The 17,939-nt window shown below is 41.9% G+C and overlaps 2 protein-coding genes across 3 annotated transcripts in view; both read right to left on the minus strand.

The window, feature by feature from the left end:
- The window catches only part of SELENOO (selenoprotein O), a 15,886-nt gene extending 15,190 nt beyond the window's left edge, over positions 1-696 (minus strand). The window contains exon 1 of the mRNA XM_026669031.2: positions 93-696. Within this exon, the coding sequence (XP_026524816.2) occupies positions 93-628 (536 nt within the window). The 5' untranslated portion in view covers positions 629-696. The remainder of the gene's footprint in view (positions 1-92) is intronic.
- Positions 697-5,828: 5,132 nt separating this feature from the next.
- TRABD (TraB domain containing) overlaps positions 5,829-17,939 on the minus strand; it is a 35,271-nt gene continuing 23,160 nt past the window's right edge. For both annotated transcript variants that reach the window (XM_026669029.2, XM_087969414.1), the window contains exons 8-10: positions 13,251-13,423; positions 11,610-11,721; positions 5,829-9,071 (exon numbers count right to left, since the gene is read on the minus strand). In XM_026669029.2, the coding sequence (XP_026524814.2) occupies positions 8,894-9,071; positions 11,610-11,721; positions 13,251-13,423 (463 nt within the window). In that variant the 3' untranslated portion in view covers positions 5,829-8,893. The remainder of the gene's footprint in view (positions 9,072-11,609; positions 11,722-13,250; positions 13,424-17,939) is intronic.

Here is a 17,939-nt window from a genome sequence, read left to right on the forward strand (position 1 = left end):
ATAGATAGATAGATAGATAGATAGATAGATAGATATAGAGACACACCCAGACAGACCGACTGACCTACAGCAGCTCCTCCGCCTCTCTTTACCTGGAGAAAGGGGTGAGTCCGGCGCCCTTGAGCTGGATCTCCCACCGCTCCCCTCGCGGGTTCAACACCTCCCCCAGGTACAGGGCCGCGCCGTCGCCCAGCTGCCCCGCAAAGCTGCCGAACTGGTGGCCGCAGTAGCAGTGGGCGGCCGGCTCCGCTCCCGGCAGCAGCCGGTTCCCGCTGAAGTAGAGCGCGGCCTCCTCTTCCTCCTCCGGGCTCTGCGGTTCCCTCAGGCCCAGCAGAGCCAGCGCCGGCGCGGAGGAAGCCACCAGCCGCGGGCCCCGCACTGGCGTGGGCAGCACCCGGGAGAAGCAGGCGCCCGGCACGGGCCGAGGGACGTTCTCTTCGCTCGGATCCAGCGGCAGAGCCCGCAGAGCCCGGTTGTCGAACCGCAGAGCGCTGAGCCACCGCGGGGCCGGCGTCGAGGACGAGGCGGCCGCCTCCATGCTGACGAGGCGAGTGGCCGCCGCCAACCAGCCGGGCAACGATCCCAAGCGACCGAAGCAGCGGCGTTTACAGCGCAGAGCGGCGGCCATCCATGATTTGCGCCGTCTCGGCCACCGTCGGACGGATCGCCTTGTCACCCAGCTCTTAATCCCGCCCTCTGCTTCTCCCTGCGGCCTATCCCAATTGGTTCGCCGAGACACGCCTCCGGGCCTTCATCCTATCACGGCACGGAGAGGCTTAGCCAATCCGAGGACGGGGATATGTTGAGAAGCACAACATAAACATAAAACGTCTCGATTTCAGATGAACAGAGTTTGGAAGGGACCCTGTAGGTCATCTAGTCCAACCCTCCCCTCCCCCGCCCAAACAGGAGACCCTTGCCTACACCATTTCTGACAGGTGGCAGTCCAGTCTCTTCTTGAAAACTTCCACGACTTTTGATGGCAAGCGGTTCCATTGGTTAATTGCTCTCACTGTCAGAAAATTTCTCCTTAATTTACCTGTCAGTTTTAGGTGTTTTCCTCAGTGCTGATTCCTGCCATCCACCCGCCAGGGCTAAGCCAAGATGCCAGTAAGGCAGAGAGGCTTAATAGCCCTGTAATAGTGGGTTAATCCAGGGTTTCTCAATCTTGGCAACTTTGTAAAATGTGTGGACTTCCAAATTCCTAGAATTCCTCAGTCAACATGCGGAGTAAAAACGATGGGGCTATCACATGTTCCTAGATGCAGCATAAGCATGCTTTGCATCTTTTTAAAAGATTTAAAATATTATGTCCACAGCATGCCCTCTTAAGGTAATGCTTTATCCCCCTTTCCTAACTCTGCTTGTGCCCTGGATGCAAATTAGGATGATTTTCGAGTGTTGGGGATGAAGATGCAACCAGAGGTTGGAGCCTGTGCAGATCCCATAGGCAGCCTTTCTTCCCCCAAGAAAGGCTGCCTATGCCCAATTTTGCTTTAGGTTGCAGGAGAGGCTGGATCCCGGGCATCCCCAGAGGCACCCCCCTGAATAATGTAAGATTGCAGCTTTCCAAAGTGTTCATGAGGCCTTCTATTAGACTCTTGGAAATAGGCAATCCATACAAACTATTGCAAACATAGACAATTGAATGCCCTTTTTTATTTATTTCTTTGTTTGTTTGTTTATTTATTTAATTAATTTAGTCAAGCATGTGTTAGATAACAGGTATAACTATAAACATGATTATTAATACATGAAATGGATACGAATAAAAGGGAACATTAGGACAGGGACAGTAGGCATGCTGGTGCGCTTATGCACACCCCTTACAGGCCTCTTAGGAAAGGGGTGAGGTCAACAGTAGACAATCTAAGGTTAGAGTTTTAGAGTTTGGGGAAGAAACCACAGAGTCAGGTCGTGTATTCCAGGCATTGACCACTCTGTTGCTGAAGTCGTATTTCCTGCAATCGACTTTGGTGCGGTTTACCTTAAGTTTGTATCTATTGTGTGCTCGTGTATTGTGGTGGTTGTTTTGAAAAAGCGCAAGATCTTTAAAACAAAAAGGCTCTAAAGAGTTTTCTCTAATCTGGAAAATGGGAAGATATCTAAATGCACTTTTCAAAGCATCTACTTTCTATGGACATCTGCTGGGCAGGGGAAAAAAAGATTATGTTATGGGAAGTATAACTTGTGTGAGCAGGACAAAAGTCATTTTGAAATATCCTGCTCGTTATAAGGGAGTAAGTGCCTCAAACTCAGCAGCTCTAAGTGTTCCAGCTTGAACACAAAAGAGATAAGCAGGATGTGGTAGGGATTGTGAGTAGGAGAGTAGCCATGAACTGTAACAAAGTGTGTAGAAAAACTGGATGCGGGTAGAACAATGGAGAACTGTAATAGGGTGTATACGTGTCAGAAACCATGTAGCTGCTTATGCCTCAAAATCTGAAATGAATATGTATCAATTTGAAACAGGAAGAATGTGAGCCAAGCCCTCGTACGAGGGGGGCGGGGGGCGGACAGTTAGGGTATAAAAGTGCCGTTTGAATTTTGCTCTGCATTCCTTCAACGCCTGAGGGAACCCGTTTTTGCAAACATGTGATTAAAATCCTGTTTTCCTTGGATCAACGAACCTTGTGGTGGTCTTTTCGTAGCCTCGCACCTCACACTTGCAATCAAAGCTCCATACTTTGTTCATGTATAGGGTTTCACAGACAAAGGGGTGGAATTTCTGTTATACCTGCCATCTTGGCTTCTGTGCTGAGCCCTGCACAGCCCCTTGATCCTACATTTAAATGGGGTGATTGAAAATGGGAGGGGAAATGAAACCAGGGGGTATTTATTTATTTATTTATTTGTATGGCTGCCCATCTCAGCAAGTGACACTGGATGCAAAAATAAATTTAGAACAAATTTCCATCATAAATACAAAACTTAACATACATAGCAGTGTATCTATTTGTATATGGATCCACTTATCAGCCTTATCATTGAGGCCAGAAAGAACTTGCGTGTCACACCTATCTATCTATCTATCTATCTATCTATCTATCTATCTATCCATCCATCCATCCATCCATCCATCTACTATCTGTCTGTCTATCTGTCTATCTATCTATCTATCTATCTATCTATCTATCTATCTATCTATCTATCTATCCATCCATCCATCCATCCATCCATCCATCCATCCATCCATCCATCCATCCATCCATCCATCATCTGCCTTTATTGTTTTTAGAAATAAGAAGGCAAACGCATCCAACACACCTTCCTTCTCTTATTTTTCCCACAACAACCCAGTGAGGTCAGTTTGGGCTGACAGAGAGAGAGAGAGAGAGACACTGGCCCAAGTTCACCCAGCTGGTTTTCATGGCAAAGGTGAGATTAGAATTTAGTTTCCACTTTCTATCTAGCCTGATGCTTTAACCCTGCTGGCATACGTTTTCCCATCGGTTCACATACTGATGGGATAACATTTCAATGTGACCATCCAGTTACACCTTTATCAACCACCAGTTAAGTTGTGGCTTAAGAGCAACCCATACCATGTGGAATCTGATGTAATATATATACGTGTGTGTGTGTGTTTGTAGATTTTCATGGGTATAGGTATGAGTATCTTGGCGACGTTTTGGCGAGGTCATCCTCAGGCTGGTGCTTTCGGCTTCGTGCCAGTGCAAGCAGTGAGATACTCTTAATCTTACACGGGAAAAGACCCGAACACATACACACTATATTGTTATAAATTTTTATAATAGGTTAAAGGGAGAAAATGGGGAAAATGAATGAGTAAAGGGGTGGCAAGCTCGAATTGATAATAAAAGGGGGAAAACCTTTGAATGGAATAATTATATGTGGAAAAAACTGCAAATGTGACGGATGTAAGAAAATGTGTGTAATTATTATAGAAATTGAATATGGAGAATATTGTTAAATAAGACAGGAGAATATTTAAAGACAAATAAAATAAGCTGTAATATGATGAGATTGTACAAAATAAGAGTAATGAATATAGAAAGTGAATAAGAATATGAATAATACTGTTAAATAGTGTATGAGATTATTTAAAGAAAAATGTAATAAGTAATAATATGATATGGATATGAAAGCTGGTATGTAATTATGGTCACATTTGTATTGAAATGTGAAAACCTGGAACCACATTGTTCACCTAATGAGATGTTTTTAAAAGATAAAAAATTCATTCAAAAAAAAAAGAGAGAAGCGCATAGAAGCTACTTCAAAGACGAGGTACCCTCTATGCTTTTCAGTTTCTTGTTTCCTCAGCCCCATCACGTTAGCATCATTGCTTGTCAGCTGTAAGAAAGCATGGAATGATACCATTTCTCCAACAATACGGCCTCCCCCAATAGGAAGTCCCAGCATGTTTTATAGGCATGAAATGAAATTAAGCCCCTCCCCCCATATTAAGGCCTATATTAAAACATGCGAAATGGGGGGGGGGGAATGGCGGGGGGCTTGCCGTTAGGAAGTACTTTTGTTGCACATCTGGATATGGTGCTGCCAGCGTTAACCCCGATACGGAGTGCCCCACCAACGCCAAGGTCAACATCCAAGCCGTTGCCGCCCGCCCGAAGATGCAAGGGGGGAATTAAGTCACCCCCGAAAAGACGGCCTAGCCACTTTTTCGGGGCTCAAAAAAAAAAAAAAAAAAGACCCGGCCTTATTATATGAGAAACACGGTAGTTCAAAATATCGAAAGGCAACTAACTGCATTCCACAGGGATCTGTAGGTGGGGATCAAATGATTTAAGGCAATATTGCACTGTCAGACCCTTTTGTGGGTATCACGACATTTTGTGCATGTAGGAAAGAGGTAAGGTTGTTGAAAATGGTGCAACACTGCTTTTGTCATTTTCATAGAATTGGACCCTGTGCACACTGCTGCTGCTTACATAGTTCTGCATTAGAAAAATCAATTCCCAGTACTCTGCCCCTAAGCCAGCCTTTATCTTCCTTCAGTAACAATATTTTTATTTTCTTTTTTTATCTTCCCTGCATTTTAACAGAGACACTGCTATCAAAGCAGGTAAGAATTGGCATTGGCTGTTATGCAAATGACTAAGAGGAGCTGCAAAAAGACAATCGAATTTGGTGATACCTTAAGAGTGTCCTGAGCTTTCTTTATTTTTGCTGCAAGTTTAATCCATTTCATCTCTGCGATCTAAATAAAATAACCTCTCACTAATTATATTCTAGTAAATACCAGCAAAGGAAAAAGCTGTTGTGGGGGCCTAAGAACAACTCTACCCATAATTATGCAGTTGTAGAAACATGGGATTTGTGGAAGATACACTCTCAAATTCAGAATAGCCATTTTAATGTTTTGTGGGATGCCAAAATCATTAAAGCCAACTCTAAAAGCTGGTTTTAGGGGGGAATGTGATTCCATGCAGACACACAGAAAATATGTTGCTTCCAAAACTTCTTACGTAACAGCAAATCTGTCCAAAGGGACTTTTAAGTGCTGCAACACAAAAGCTGAACAACCTTGACTTGTAATGACTTATGGTGTCACTCTCTCATTCAGTGAAAAACTGGAAAAATGTATTGGTTTTATATAACAGTTATTTCCACACTCCCTTATTTTGTTACACAGTTTTTTACCATTATTTTACAACGTATACAACCAACATTTCTATAAGTTTCCTTTGATGCTGGATATATAGGATTATTTAACCAATACTGAAACAGCTAGGGATGAATGAGGAATTCAAGATAAAGACTGATATCTATTCATACATGCTGTAGAATTCTGGGATATACATCAACAAATAGCCAATACATTTTTTTTAAATAAAACACAATTTATTGGTAAAGATGAGATACCTGCATACAGGTAATTTTTATTTATTTTTGGCAAGTGGAAATACATACAGCACAACGTGCCTCGAGTTCATCGTTAAGCATGAATCCATTCAAGTTAAGGCTTGTGTTTGCCATGTATCTTTTTAAAATATTATGTAATAATTATCCAATTACAAATACTTCCAAGTAAACATTTAATTTACCAGATGAGGAAAACACAGAATAAAAATCCCATCCATGTTTATTGTGAATTAATTCCCACTAAACTTAATGGGTGTTATTTTCCAGTCAATAGAGAACTGTGCTTGAAAATTGAAAATATTATATAAACTGTTCAATGAACTAAGGTATAAATGGTAATGCTCTATAGTTCCTCCCTTCAGCTTTCTTATTCCTCAAAAGGTAGAATAATTTTCACAGAATTTCCTTGTAAACATTTGATTCAACTTAAGTGTTAAAAGTTAAAGGAAACTGTAAGAATTAATATAATCCCTGTAGTTTATTAAACACTGCTTGTACACGATACCTTTAAGTGTAATTTTTTTCTAGCCATGGTCAAAAAAAGCAGTATGAAGAATAGTGACACAATCTTTGCACGCATGTTGATTTGTATCTTTAAAAAAAAAATCCCCCATCATTTCATGAATCAGACTCTATGCTTGTTCTGACAGATTTATTATGAGGGGAATATATATCGTTAAGGCTGTTTCTCTCTCCCCCCTCCTCCCCACAATTGTACAATTACTTTGATTCTTGAATTCAGATCCCATATTATGGATCCATATTCTTCAACCTTGTTGGTTGGGAATATTGGGAGTAGAAATTTCACAATTACAAGTGATTGGCACAATCCCAAAACAAATTGATTCTAATGCAATTCAGTAGCAAGATCAGGTTGTTTCTGCCAGTATAATAGCAGTGCAGTGTCATTTATATTAAAAAAAAAAATTAAACTTCAGTTAGCAGAATTTGTTCCCCTTGCTGCTGGGGAATACAGCCCATTGGACTTTGGTTGGTATACCAATACTCCTATTGAATTCAAAAAAAAAATGTCTTGAAGTCCCAAGACAGTTTTTTTGGTCTGACCTATGATGACATTCGTCTACTGCAAGATCAGCAGTAAGAAAACTAAGGCCATGGCCTCCAAGGCAAGCATTAAGCAAAGACCTGGCCCTTATAGCCAATCGTACTTAAGTCCAAGTTTTTCAGTGGGACCTAAGCACACCTCTTTGTTCCAGATTATGCTAAGAAAACAGACAGGAGCCTAGGAACCTTTCAAAAAAGCAGGTTTCCAACAGCCCTCAGTTGAAGGTTTCGATTCTCATGTTTGCTGTGTTAAATAGGCAGTCAGAACACAGTTGTTACAGGTAGTCCTTGTTTAGTGACCACAATTGGGACCAATAACTTGGTTGTTAAGGAAAGCAAGTTGCTAAATGAGACCACAACTGTGCTTACGTTCTTACTTCAGCTCTTCTTTACTTTACCGTCATAAATGCAAGAGTATGGACTTTTTGCATCACCATCGTAATTATCACTAAGCAAGACAATCACTAAATGAGATCCACTTGTAATTTCAATCACTAATTGTGCACTTTTATCCATCTTCCCAAAAGGTGAGGAAAGAAGAAACTAAGGGTTTGGGGTTGGTTTGTTTTTCTAAATTCACACAAGATGTAATCCTAACAATATGTTTTCAGTGGGCTAAATGTTATGATCATTATGATCTGTAGAGAGGACAGAAATACACAATCCTAATTCTAATGGTATTTAAATATACATGATAGGTTTTTTTTTAAATGTGATGTTAAAAAGTTCAATTAGTTGAAAAGTACCCATAATGTAATGTTAGCAAAACCCAGACAATTTAAAAACACCAATATTTGTTAAAATAACATTCCATTTAGTCTTTTAATCGGTATTTTATTACATTCACATGGAATTGTGTGATAATAGCTCACATGGTATTCAAGAAATGAAGGATAAATTCTACAGAAAGAGCTGTTCCAGATTTTTTCCCCAAAAAGGAAGAATGAAAGGAATGAAAAAGTCTACAGTATAAATGTATAATTTTCTCAGTAATTTTGAAACACTGATATTCACACCAACAGGAACCGAGAGTCCTATAAACATAGGTTTTCTAACAAAAAACTGAAATAAAGGGAGTGGGGAGCAGATAGGCTGCAGCTAAACTTTTCATTTAAGGAAAAAGAAAAAAGATTGTTATAGAGGCCTAAAAGCAAAAGCATGATCCAGCCAAGTTTCTGCACTCCTGAATGGGAATTGGAATTTTAAAGTGCTTAATTTTGGCTGAATCATGTCTGCTTAGTAATGCTAAAGGCAACTTTTAAAGTAAGTAAGGCTTTCAAAAGATAACAATTTTATCAACAATAGCCAGCATATTTTGTGATATACCAAAAGTTTATTCGGGTTTTGTTTTTGGTTTTTTTGTCCCTTAAAAAAGCCACTATGTATAAAAGATTTCCAGTAAGAAGGGAACCTTGTAAAGATTTAATTGCTGGGCTCTGGGAAGTATAACTCAATATTACTGATAATGAAATCGCACACATCGTATGGGCCACTGTGCTTTCTAATTAGAATGCAATCCACATAATTGTTTTTCTGCTCTTTTGACAGAAAATCAAGGGTCACATCAAACTCAGCATTTCTCCTGTGCAAGCTACAGTGATGAGAAGAACTGTATGGGTTCTTGCAAAAGTGTCATTCATTTTTAGGGTGCTTGTTGGAAGTTACCAGTGGATCGTACTGGGCTTTTATTATATTATTTCATCATTATAAATATGCCACATACACATATTAATATAATATATGTGTACATATTCTAGGTACCTTATATTGGCATATATGTTTATGCCACACATTTCATTAGATTGATAGGAAAACACTTAATTGTATAGATCACAGCTGGTGTAGCACTTAATGCCAATCCAATGCTTATCTGGTAACTTGGCATCACAACAGACTTTAGGACAAAAACTTTCTTGCCTTGGTTTCCAGTTTCTTTGTGCATTCCATTTTGTTCCAACCAGAGGCAGAGTCTCCCAAATCAATGCTGAGATATTACGTCTATCAGTTTCTGAACATACTTCTGTGCAACGGGCACAGAAAGGATAAACCGAACTGTCCTGTGTCCCATCCGATAGCAGCCGTAGCCCACCAGTCCAAATATTGTAGCCTTTATAACAAACTTTAGGATTTTACTGGACGTGGATGGAGGAGGCACACTAAAACAAGGAGACAGAGAGAAAACAAAGTTACTATCCAAAGAGGTTATCAGAAAAAAGACCGATTGTTATTCGCATCAAATAGTATCATAGCTTCCATTAATTTCATAGGCTTTCATATATTGAATCCTCTATGTCGGTGGTTCTCAACCTTTTCTTTACCGCGGACTCCCTTTAAATACCTTTTGTGGCCACAGACCATGGCTAGGGACTCCCAGGACTTAACTCAAGATTAAATCATAATATTTTGTTGTGGCCTGTTGGCAGCCGGCCCCTCCAGCAGCCAAATCAGATGAGGAGGCAGTGTGGAGTCAGGACCAACCTGGGAGTCTGAGGGGGAAGAGGGAATAGAGCTGTCAGAGATCGAGACAGGCGGAGTGTGTAGAATCAACAGCCCCCAGGTTTGGAGGTAGTTGATGATGATGAGGTCAAGTGCCTGACGCGCAGCTGCGCAAAAGGCAGAGGAGAGGAGAGCAGTGGAAAGCCCTGGGCTGATCCTTGGGACGGAAGAGCTACCGCTGCTAGTGAAGCTCTATTTTCCTACTTAGGCAGGAAACCCTACACCACTTTCAGATAAATGCTTGTCCGATCTCTTCTTAGAAACCTCCAGTGTGGGACAATTCACAACTTCTGGAGACAAGCTGTTCCACTGATTAATTGTCCTAACTATCAGGGAAATTTCTCCTTAGTTCTAGGTTGCTTCTCTCCTTAGTTATAACAGTGCCAAGACTGACATAGGTCATCAAAAGTATTCTGACGTTTCAGCTGGTGCAGAGCGCAGTGGTGCTTATGTGTGCTCTTAGGAGGGTCATATTACACCTCTGCTCTACAACTGGCTCCCAGTTTCAAGGTGTTGGTTTTAACCTTTAAATCCCTGCACGCCATACGACTGGGGCATTTGAGGGCACTGCGTCTCCTCAGTTAGATCAGCCTGGCCCATTAGATCTGGCAGAGAGAGGATACTACAGAGAACATCTGCCAGGGATCAACATATGGCAGGTCCCAGGAGGTAAGCTTTGTCTGCTGTGCCATGATTCGCCTTATTGAACATTACCTCCACCCAACCGTACATTAAGTCAAGCTCCACCTTTGTAGTGTTACGGAAGTCCATAAAGAGTCAGTTATGCCATCAGGTTTTGGGGTCTCTAGGAACCAGAGACTATTGAGGTGAATGTTCTCTCTCTCTCTCTCTCTCTCTCTCTCTCTCTCCTCCCTCCCTCCCTCCCTCCCTCCCTCTCTCTGCTTAGGGTTTGTGTTTAGTTTTTAATGCTGATTTTTCTATTTTTAAAAGTATGTTTTTATATATGTATTCTTTTTTACTGTCTATTGCAGAGGTCTCCAAACTTGGCCACTTTAAGACTTGTGGACTTCAACTCCCCAAATTCCTCAGCCAGCAAAGCTTAAAGTTGCCAAGTTTGGGGACCCCTGGACTGTTGTATGCCAGCCAGAGTCACTTTTCGTGAGACGGGCAGCTATATGGACCTGATTAATAAATAAATAGATCTGCAAATCTACAAGCAGGGACCCTTCTGGCAAATTCAGAGAATCCTTCTCAGGAATTCTGGGACCTCCACTTAACTGCTTACTAAATGATTGAATTGGCTTCTGATTTGGTTGCATTATGTATAGCCCAGTCAACATCAGTTGGGCCCCAAGTTAGATTTCCACGGGTTCCACTCCAATTCAATGAAAAAAATCATAACTGAACCCAACATTTTTGTTCCTAAGCAAGACAGTTGTTAAGTGAATTTTGCTTCATTTTATGACCTTCCCTGCCATGGTTGTTAAAATAAATCACCGCAGTGAAGTTAGTAACATGGTTTTTAAAATAAATCTGGCTTCCCTTGACATTGCTTGTCAGAAGTTTGCAGAAGGTGATCACATGACTGGGACACTGCCACCAACATAAATCCACGGCAGTTGTTAAGCACCTGAATTTCAATCATGTGGCCACAGGGATGCTCCAACAGTCATAAGCGTGAAAAATGTTCATAGCTCACTTTTTTCAATGCTTTTGCAACTTTGAACAGCCACTAGATCAGGGGTGTCCAACCTTGGCAACTTTAAGACTTGTGGACTTCAACTCCCAGAAAGCAAAGCTGGCTGAGGAATTCTGGGAGTTGAAGTCCACAAGTCTTAAAGTTGCCAAGGTTGGACACCCCTGCACTAGATGAATGTTTATAAGTTAAGGGCTGCTTGAACCTATATTTACATCTCAGTATCTACAGGTCACACAGGTTTTTGTCAGCAGGGAGTCCTTCTGTTTCAAGATCCCATTCCTACTGCTGTTTTCACCATTTGTTTCATCTAGAAAATTGCTTAATAGGCAGTGTAACAAATATACTGGGTTTGGATATATTTCCTATTCTAACCAAAGCCATTTTAGCACGATAGTGTGATAACTGCATCTGTAGTATTGTAATTTGCACCTATGTCTATTCATTTGCTTTTTTATTTTTATCCTTGCCTCAAGGTAACCGCAGCCATTGTAACTTATAAAAAAAAAAAAATAACAAAACCCACCCGAGAGAGAATTACCTCATTATTTCCTGGATATTCAAATCGGTGTTCCAGTTCTTTTCAATCCCTGGTACATGACCCATGCCGACCACCCCAACTACAACAGAAGGGACGCATCGTCTAGGTTCAGCTAGGATGGAGAGCAAAAGAAACAATAATTGGTAATACCAATGTTAAATCACTTACACCAGGGGTACCCAACCACCGGGCTGCGGACCGGTATCGGTCCGTGGAACATTTTCTACCGGGCCGCCGGTTTGCTGGGCGCCGCCATCTTGTTTTGATGAGAAAGTGCTTCCGGTGAGCTTTTCCGGTTGGAAAGCGGCGTTTGGGTCCTGAAGGAATCCTCGCGCCTTAGTTTCATCGAAGGGGGGGGGGGCGGCTTCGAAGAAAACTAAGGCGCGAGGATTCTTTCAGCACCCAAGGCAAGGCGAGCCGAGCGACCGTCCCGAAGCCGTCCCGAAGCCCATCGACAAAGGTACAAAGGAGGAGTTGAAGGTAGCGGGGAGAAGCGGGGGACGGCTGGCTGGCCAGTCGCTCGGCTCGCCTTGCCATGCGTGCTGATGCCGGTACCGGGCCGTGGCACAAAAAAGGTTGGGGGCCACTGACTTACACTACTGTTTTAGAGATTCAAACGGATGCATTATTTCGCACAAGTCAACAGGGCCAACAGCAAAGGATCTTGGGAGTTGCAGTTGAGCCTCAGGAAAGGCTCCTTTGTTTACAGAGAATGAAAACAAGTCTCCCTGATAGCAGTTTTGAAGGACAGGTCACCTGCCTGCAAAACACAAACTGTAGCATTCAGCTTCTATTCTTTTCCTCCATCTATGATAGACAAGCATTCCAAAATAGAAGAAGGGAAAAAAGAGGGGAAAGAAGATATGGAGGAATATGGTTTTCACCCATAAATGCATCTGATTATGATCTTGCTTGAAGAAGTAAGCAGTAACTGGGTAGCAAATTTTTGGATCACTGAGTTAATTTATTGTCCTAAATCAGAAGTCATTGTTTGTTCAACCAAGGGTCTAAGCTAAATATATAAAACATCAAACTCAAACTTGAGATGAAGACAATAACTGGGTTGATTCACTAGACTTAAACTAGAATGTCAGTTGATTATTTGTACTTAGTGCAATGTATTAATCCAACCACTGTAAACAATGGTTCATGACTTAGCAATATATGGTTTGAAAATCATAGTTTAGCATGATGCACAAAACCATTCATTGACACATCCATGAAAAGAGATGCAGCTTTGAGGTTCCTAGATTATATATAGACATGGGGATCCTCTTAGAGTTGCTTCAGATCTGACTGTCCAATTATGATTCTTAAAATGATAAGTTATTAAATATGGGAATAATCACATAATGATTCTAAATTTAAATTTAAGTTTATTGCTTCTTGGCCTTTTTGACTAAGATCAAGAATGTAAACTTAAATTACATTTTGATTTAATTTAACTGACAATCTTGACAAAAGATCAAAATTGCTAGCTAAGGAAGTTTTTAATGCACTCCATAATTTAACCTCTTAGCTTAAGCTGACTCAACTGTTAGATGTCAAATGCAGATTGGTCAGCCTTCCTGAGAAACAACACAGCATAAGAGCTGCTGCCCCTGTATAATGTATATTTTGGGCTCATGCACTTCAGCATACCTTCAGAAGCACGAGGTAGTTCTGTCCTTTTTGCAGCTTGCTTCAGCATGTAGGTCAAATAAATATCTCTTTCTGAAACAATTGTTCGGTGAAGATCTGGAAATTCTCCAATCATTTCCGCCATCATTTGCTCTAGTAAATCCTTTTGTTTGCATTTCTCCACATCATCTTTACTGAAACAAAAATGTCTCAATGTCTTCATTATGTTCTCAGAGTGAAAAAAAAAAGAGAGAATGGAAACTGGAAACTAAAACAGTTACAATGAAATGATAGCTAACTGAGAAATTCATGACAAGTGCACAAGTAGGAATCAATCACAGACATTAGAACAGGTTGAGATGACATATTAGTAAACTTCCTTTTTTAAAAGGATTACTGCTACATTGCAAATTCACTTTCCTTAGACAATAGAAGATATTCATTTAATAAGCAATACTTAACCACCTGGAGTGGAGCACTATGACAGTGTTTTCCCTTTACAGTTTTGAAAAAAAAAATCTGCATAACTAATGTCAAAAAGAAATGAGTAAACTGCTTTGGATGTTACCTAGAGGCTTCTGAGAAAAAAAACAACCTATGGATTATGATGGATTATATCAAATGAAAAATTAATGATTAATATGTTTGAGGTCAGAAATATGACATTTTTGTTTATTAATCATTAAAAAGAAGTAGTAGATGTTCCATCACTGGAGGGCTTTCAAAAAGAGACCGGATAACCATTTGTCTGAAATGGTATAAGGTCCCTTCCAACTCTGTTATTCCGTATTCCAATTATTTCAGGTACAAACCTTAAATACTTTGACAAATAGGTTTCTACAACAATATATATATATAAAATTCTATCTAAAATGGTATCAAAATTATACTCTTTTATACCAATAACTGTTTTCTCACTGATGTAACTAAGCTATTTATTTATTTTTTTGAAAAAGGAGTTCAGAGTTCACTTCCTACTTACAAAATATTAATTACAAAGTAATGTTTTATAAAATACTGAGGAAAAGATCTGGTGTTCTAACTACAGTTAGTACAATATCAACTTCAATCCCAAAATATTCCAACTGTACACTTTTTTAAAGGACTCATCATCTACCACAGGATGTAAAAGATAACAAATGACTTCTATAACATTCAACTCAGGCAAAATTGTAAACTGCCCAGTCACTTATGTGAAATGGCTGGTGTAGAAATTTGATAGATAGATCAAATCTATTAACACTTAGACTTATATATCACTCCACAGGGGTTTAGAGCATTCTGAGTGATTTACAAATGTGAGCATATTGCCCTCAACAATCTGGCTCCTCATTTTACTGACCTTGGGAAAGATTGCTATAAATTATGTATGTAGTTTTTCTACACAGTCCACTTTTAAATGTTCTCCTTACATTGGAATTGTGATATTTGCGTTGTTTATTTTTCTGGTGCTGTTTATTAATAGAATTACTTTTTAAAAAGGGGATTTAGAAATGTCAAATTTCTTCAGAAACCGACCTATCACATTAAGTACAGGTAGTCCTCAACTTAAAACCACAATTGAGTCCACAATTTCTGTTGCTAAGGGAGATAGTTGTTAAATGAGTTCTGGCCCATTTTACAACATTTTTGCCAGAGTTGTTAAGTGAATCACTGCAGTTGTGAAGGTAGGAACATGGTTGTGAAGTCAGTCTGGCTTCCTCACTGGCTATGCTTGTGAGAAGGTTGCCAAATCACATGAGCAGGCATGATATTCCCCTCTGGAAAAAAAATCGGGGCCGGCCAAAAGAGACCCCCCCCACCGCGCGCCAAGAAATCGCTGCCCAGCTCCCTTTTCCTGCCGCTCAGCGGGCCCGCCCGGGCTCCGCTCGCACCGCCCGGGCTCCGCTCAGGTATCCGGCTGGGGCTGTCAGGAGTTGCTACGCCGGCGCGGCTCAGCGGCTCCAGTCCCGCGTTGCCTTGGGAAGGAAAGGCAAAACCAGGAGCCGCTGCTGCCGTTGCAAGCGCCGCCGCGGCTCTTCCTTTTTGCCTTTCCCTTCCTGAGGCAACGCGGGACTGGAGCCACGCAGAGCCGCGCCAGCGGTAGCAACTCCTGACTCGGGGCCTCCGAGGGGAGGGGAAGGAAGGGAAGGAAGAGAAGAAGGGGGGGGAAAGGGGGGGCGATTCCCAAAAAAACCGGAATTCCGATTTTAATCGGAAGAATATCATGTCTGCATGAGCCTAGGACACTTCAGCTGTCATAAATATGAATCAGTTGTCAGCCGTCCAAAATTTTAAGCAAGTGACCATGGGCATGCTAAAACTATTGTGTGAAAAATGATCATAAGTCACTTTCATTGTAACTTTGGAATGGTGATCAATGAATGCAGGACTCCTTGTAGTAATTAAGGGCAACGCAATGACCAGATGATGAAAGAAATACTGTCATTTGCTTTTGATATTGCAAGACTCCTCCCCTTTCAACTAGTATCCAATACAATCTGGGCATCACAACGGTAGAAAAAGGGCGTTGGTACTTACCTGATACGCCCGTTCTCTATGAGCTGTGAAGAGCATCCAGAAGTGGGAGGTGCTTCAGTCTCTTCTGGAAAGGCGGGGCTTAAAACTCCGGGACGCTCCTCCTCCTCCACGGGACACCTCCCCAGCGTCCCCCAGTTTTGCGAAGACTGAGTGCCAAAGTCCGGAACTCACCACCTAATCTGGATCCCTGACTGGAACAGAACTCCACCAGACGGAAAGAAATGGGTGGGGCTGGATGCTCTTCACAGCTCACAGAGAACGGGCATATCAGGTAAGTACCAACGCCCTTTCTCCCATGAGCTGTTCAGAGCATCCAGAAGTGGGACATACCAAAGCTTGGCCTGTCCTTAGGGAGGGACTCCGTCTGGATCGAAATCCACTCCTAAACTCTGTGGACCCTCTGCAGGACTCTTCTGCCAAATGAAGCGTCCGCCGAGGCGTAGACATCAATTTTATAATTTCTGACAAAGGGAGATGGTGAAGCCCAAGTTGCCGCTCTGCAAATTGTAGGGAGTGATATCCCTCAATGGTAAACAGTATCTAAGGGTCCCCAACAACGGAAACCTCCAAGCGAGAACTTTCTGGATCCCTGGTCCCCAACAAGGGAAACCAGCTATACAGGATCTGAGGTGGATTCTTTCCTGTCAAAACAAAACGTCCCGCTGTTTAAAATGGCACTTGCGGCTTCACTCCAAAGAAATGATCCAAAGGCAATTGCAAGGAAATTCCTGTTTAATGACTAGCCTGCTTATCCAACGTCAGCCAGACAAGGGAGAGCTAAACCCAGGGAGAATGAAGTGGGAAGGTACTGCCCCGGTCCCCAAAAAGGGAAACCAGCGGGGAATGGCGCCTGTGATATTTAGGCGCGAACTTGAGCCAGCCGTTGAAAAAGGCGGGAAGCCAGAATCTCCGCTGCTAATGTCTGAGAAGTCTAACGAGCCGCTGCTGCTGAGGCTCTAACTTGCGAGTTAAATGCTCCTGTCAGATGAAATGGCAAGGCGAAGTGAGCCGCCGCTGCGAGCGCTCCGCTACGATTGCAGAGAAGACGATCGGAAAGTTAGATAAGGTAATTGCCTGAGGCGGTCGCCCGCGGAGTGGCAGGCTCTGCTAGTTACAAACTGTTTTTAAACTGATCGAGGCAACCTAATAGAGGCACAAGCCTGAAAAAAGCCAAATTAAATGGGGAAGATTTTTACAAGCCGAAATAACCCAAGAGCAATCCTGAATCAGAAAACCGTTCCAGTCAGGGAGTGCACAACCTCCTACCACGAAGGCTGAGCTAAAACTGGGGGACGCTGGGGAGGTGTCCCATGGAGGAGGAGGAGCGTCCCGGAGTTTTAAGCCCAGCCTTTCCAGAAGAGACTGAAGCACTTCCCACTTCTCGATGCTCTGAACAGTTCATGGGAGAAATGTTCTTTAACTATGGTGGTAGCAATAGAACCTGAATTTATGTAATACCTTCCTGCAAGAGAAACAACCTTTTGAATAACCATTGTGCATATTCTTTGCATGCAGTGGAAATCTGGCTCAGGAGCAAGTTAGACCAGAACGGTTGGCAACAACATAATTGTAAACAAACTTAGTAGGTATTTCTATTGCCAAGAACGGGCAACAGAAAATTAATAAAACAGCTGTTACCTTACTATGCTCAGAGAGCGAGTGGGAAGTGTGGATGACTAAAAGTACAACAAAACACATTCTAATTATAAGGTGTCATTTCTTTGGAAAGACGTTCAGCCTTGCTTGGCTGTTACGTTTAGGTCGCATAAGTTACAACAGAAGACTTGGTACAGCTGAGATACCCAAAAGAAGACCACTAGGCACAACTCCTTAGTCATTAGACATTATTTCGCATTATTCCCATATCAGCCCAGGGGAATGGTGCGTTGGCCTAGAGGTGGGAATCTTGCCTCACAATCAGGAGACTGTGAGTTCAATCCTATCTATTAGATTCTACCTAATCTATCTGCTGAACAAAACTCCACATTGGCAACAGGAAGGGCATCCGGCCATTAAAACACCCTGCTAGCTCCATTCAGTTGCCCAGACTCCGACCCGCAAGGGATTATGGGGTCGTTAAATGAAGGTGAGGAGGATTCCCATATCAGCAAAACCAAGACAGTATCCAAATGGGCCTAGTGTGCTGTTTATGCTAAGTGTGACAGAAAAATTTCATGACTGTCTGATTCA

Source organism: Notechis scutatus, chromosome 6 (genome assembly GCF_049901735.1).
Source record: "Notechis scutatus isolate UNSWTSFEM ecotype Mainland chromosome 6, rNotScu1.2, whole genome shotgun sequence".
Classification (NCBI taxonomy): domain Eukaryota; kingdom Metazoa; phylum Chordata; class Lepidosauria; order Squamata; family Elapidae; genus Notechis; species Notechis scutatus.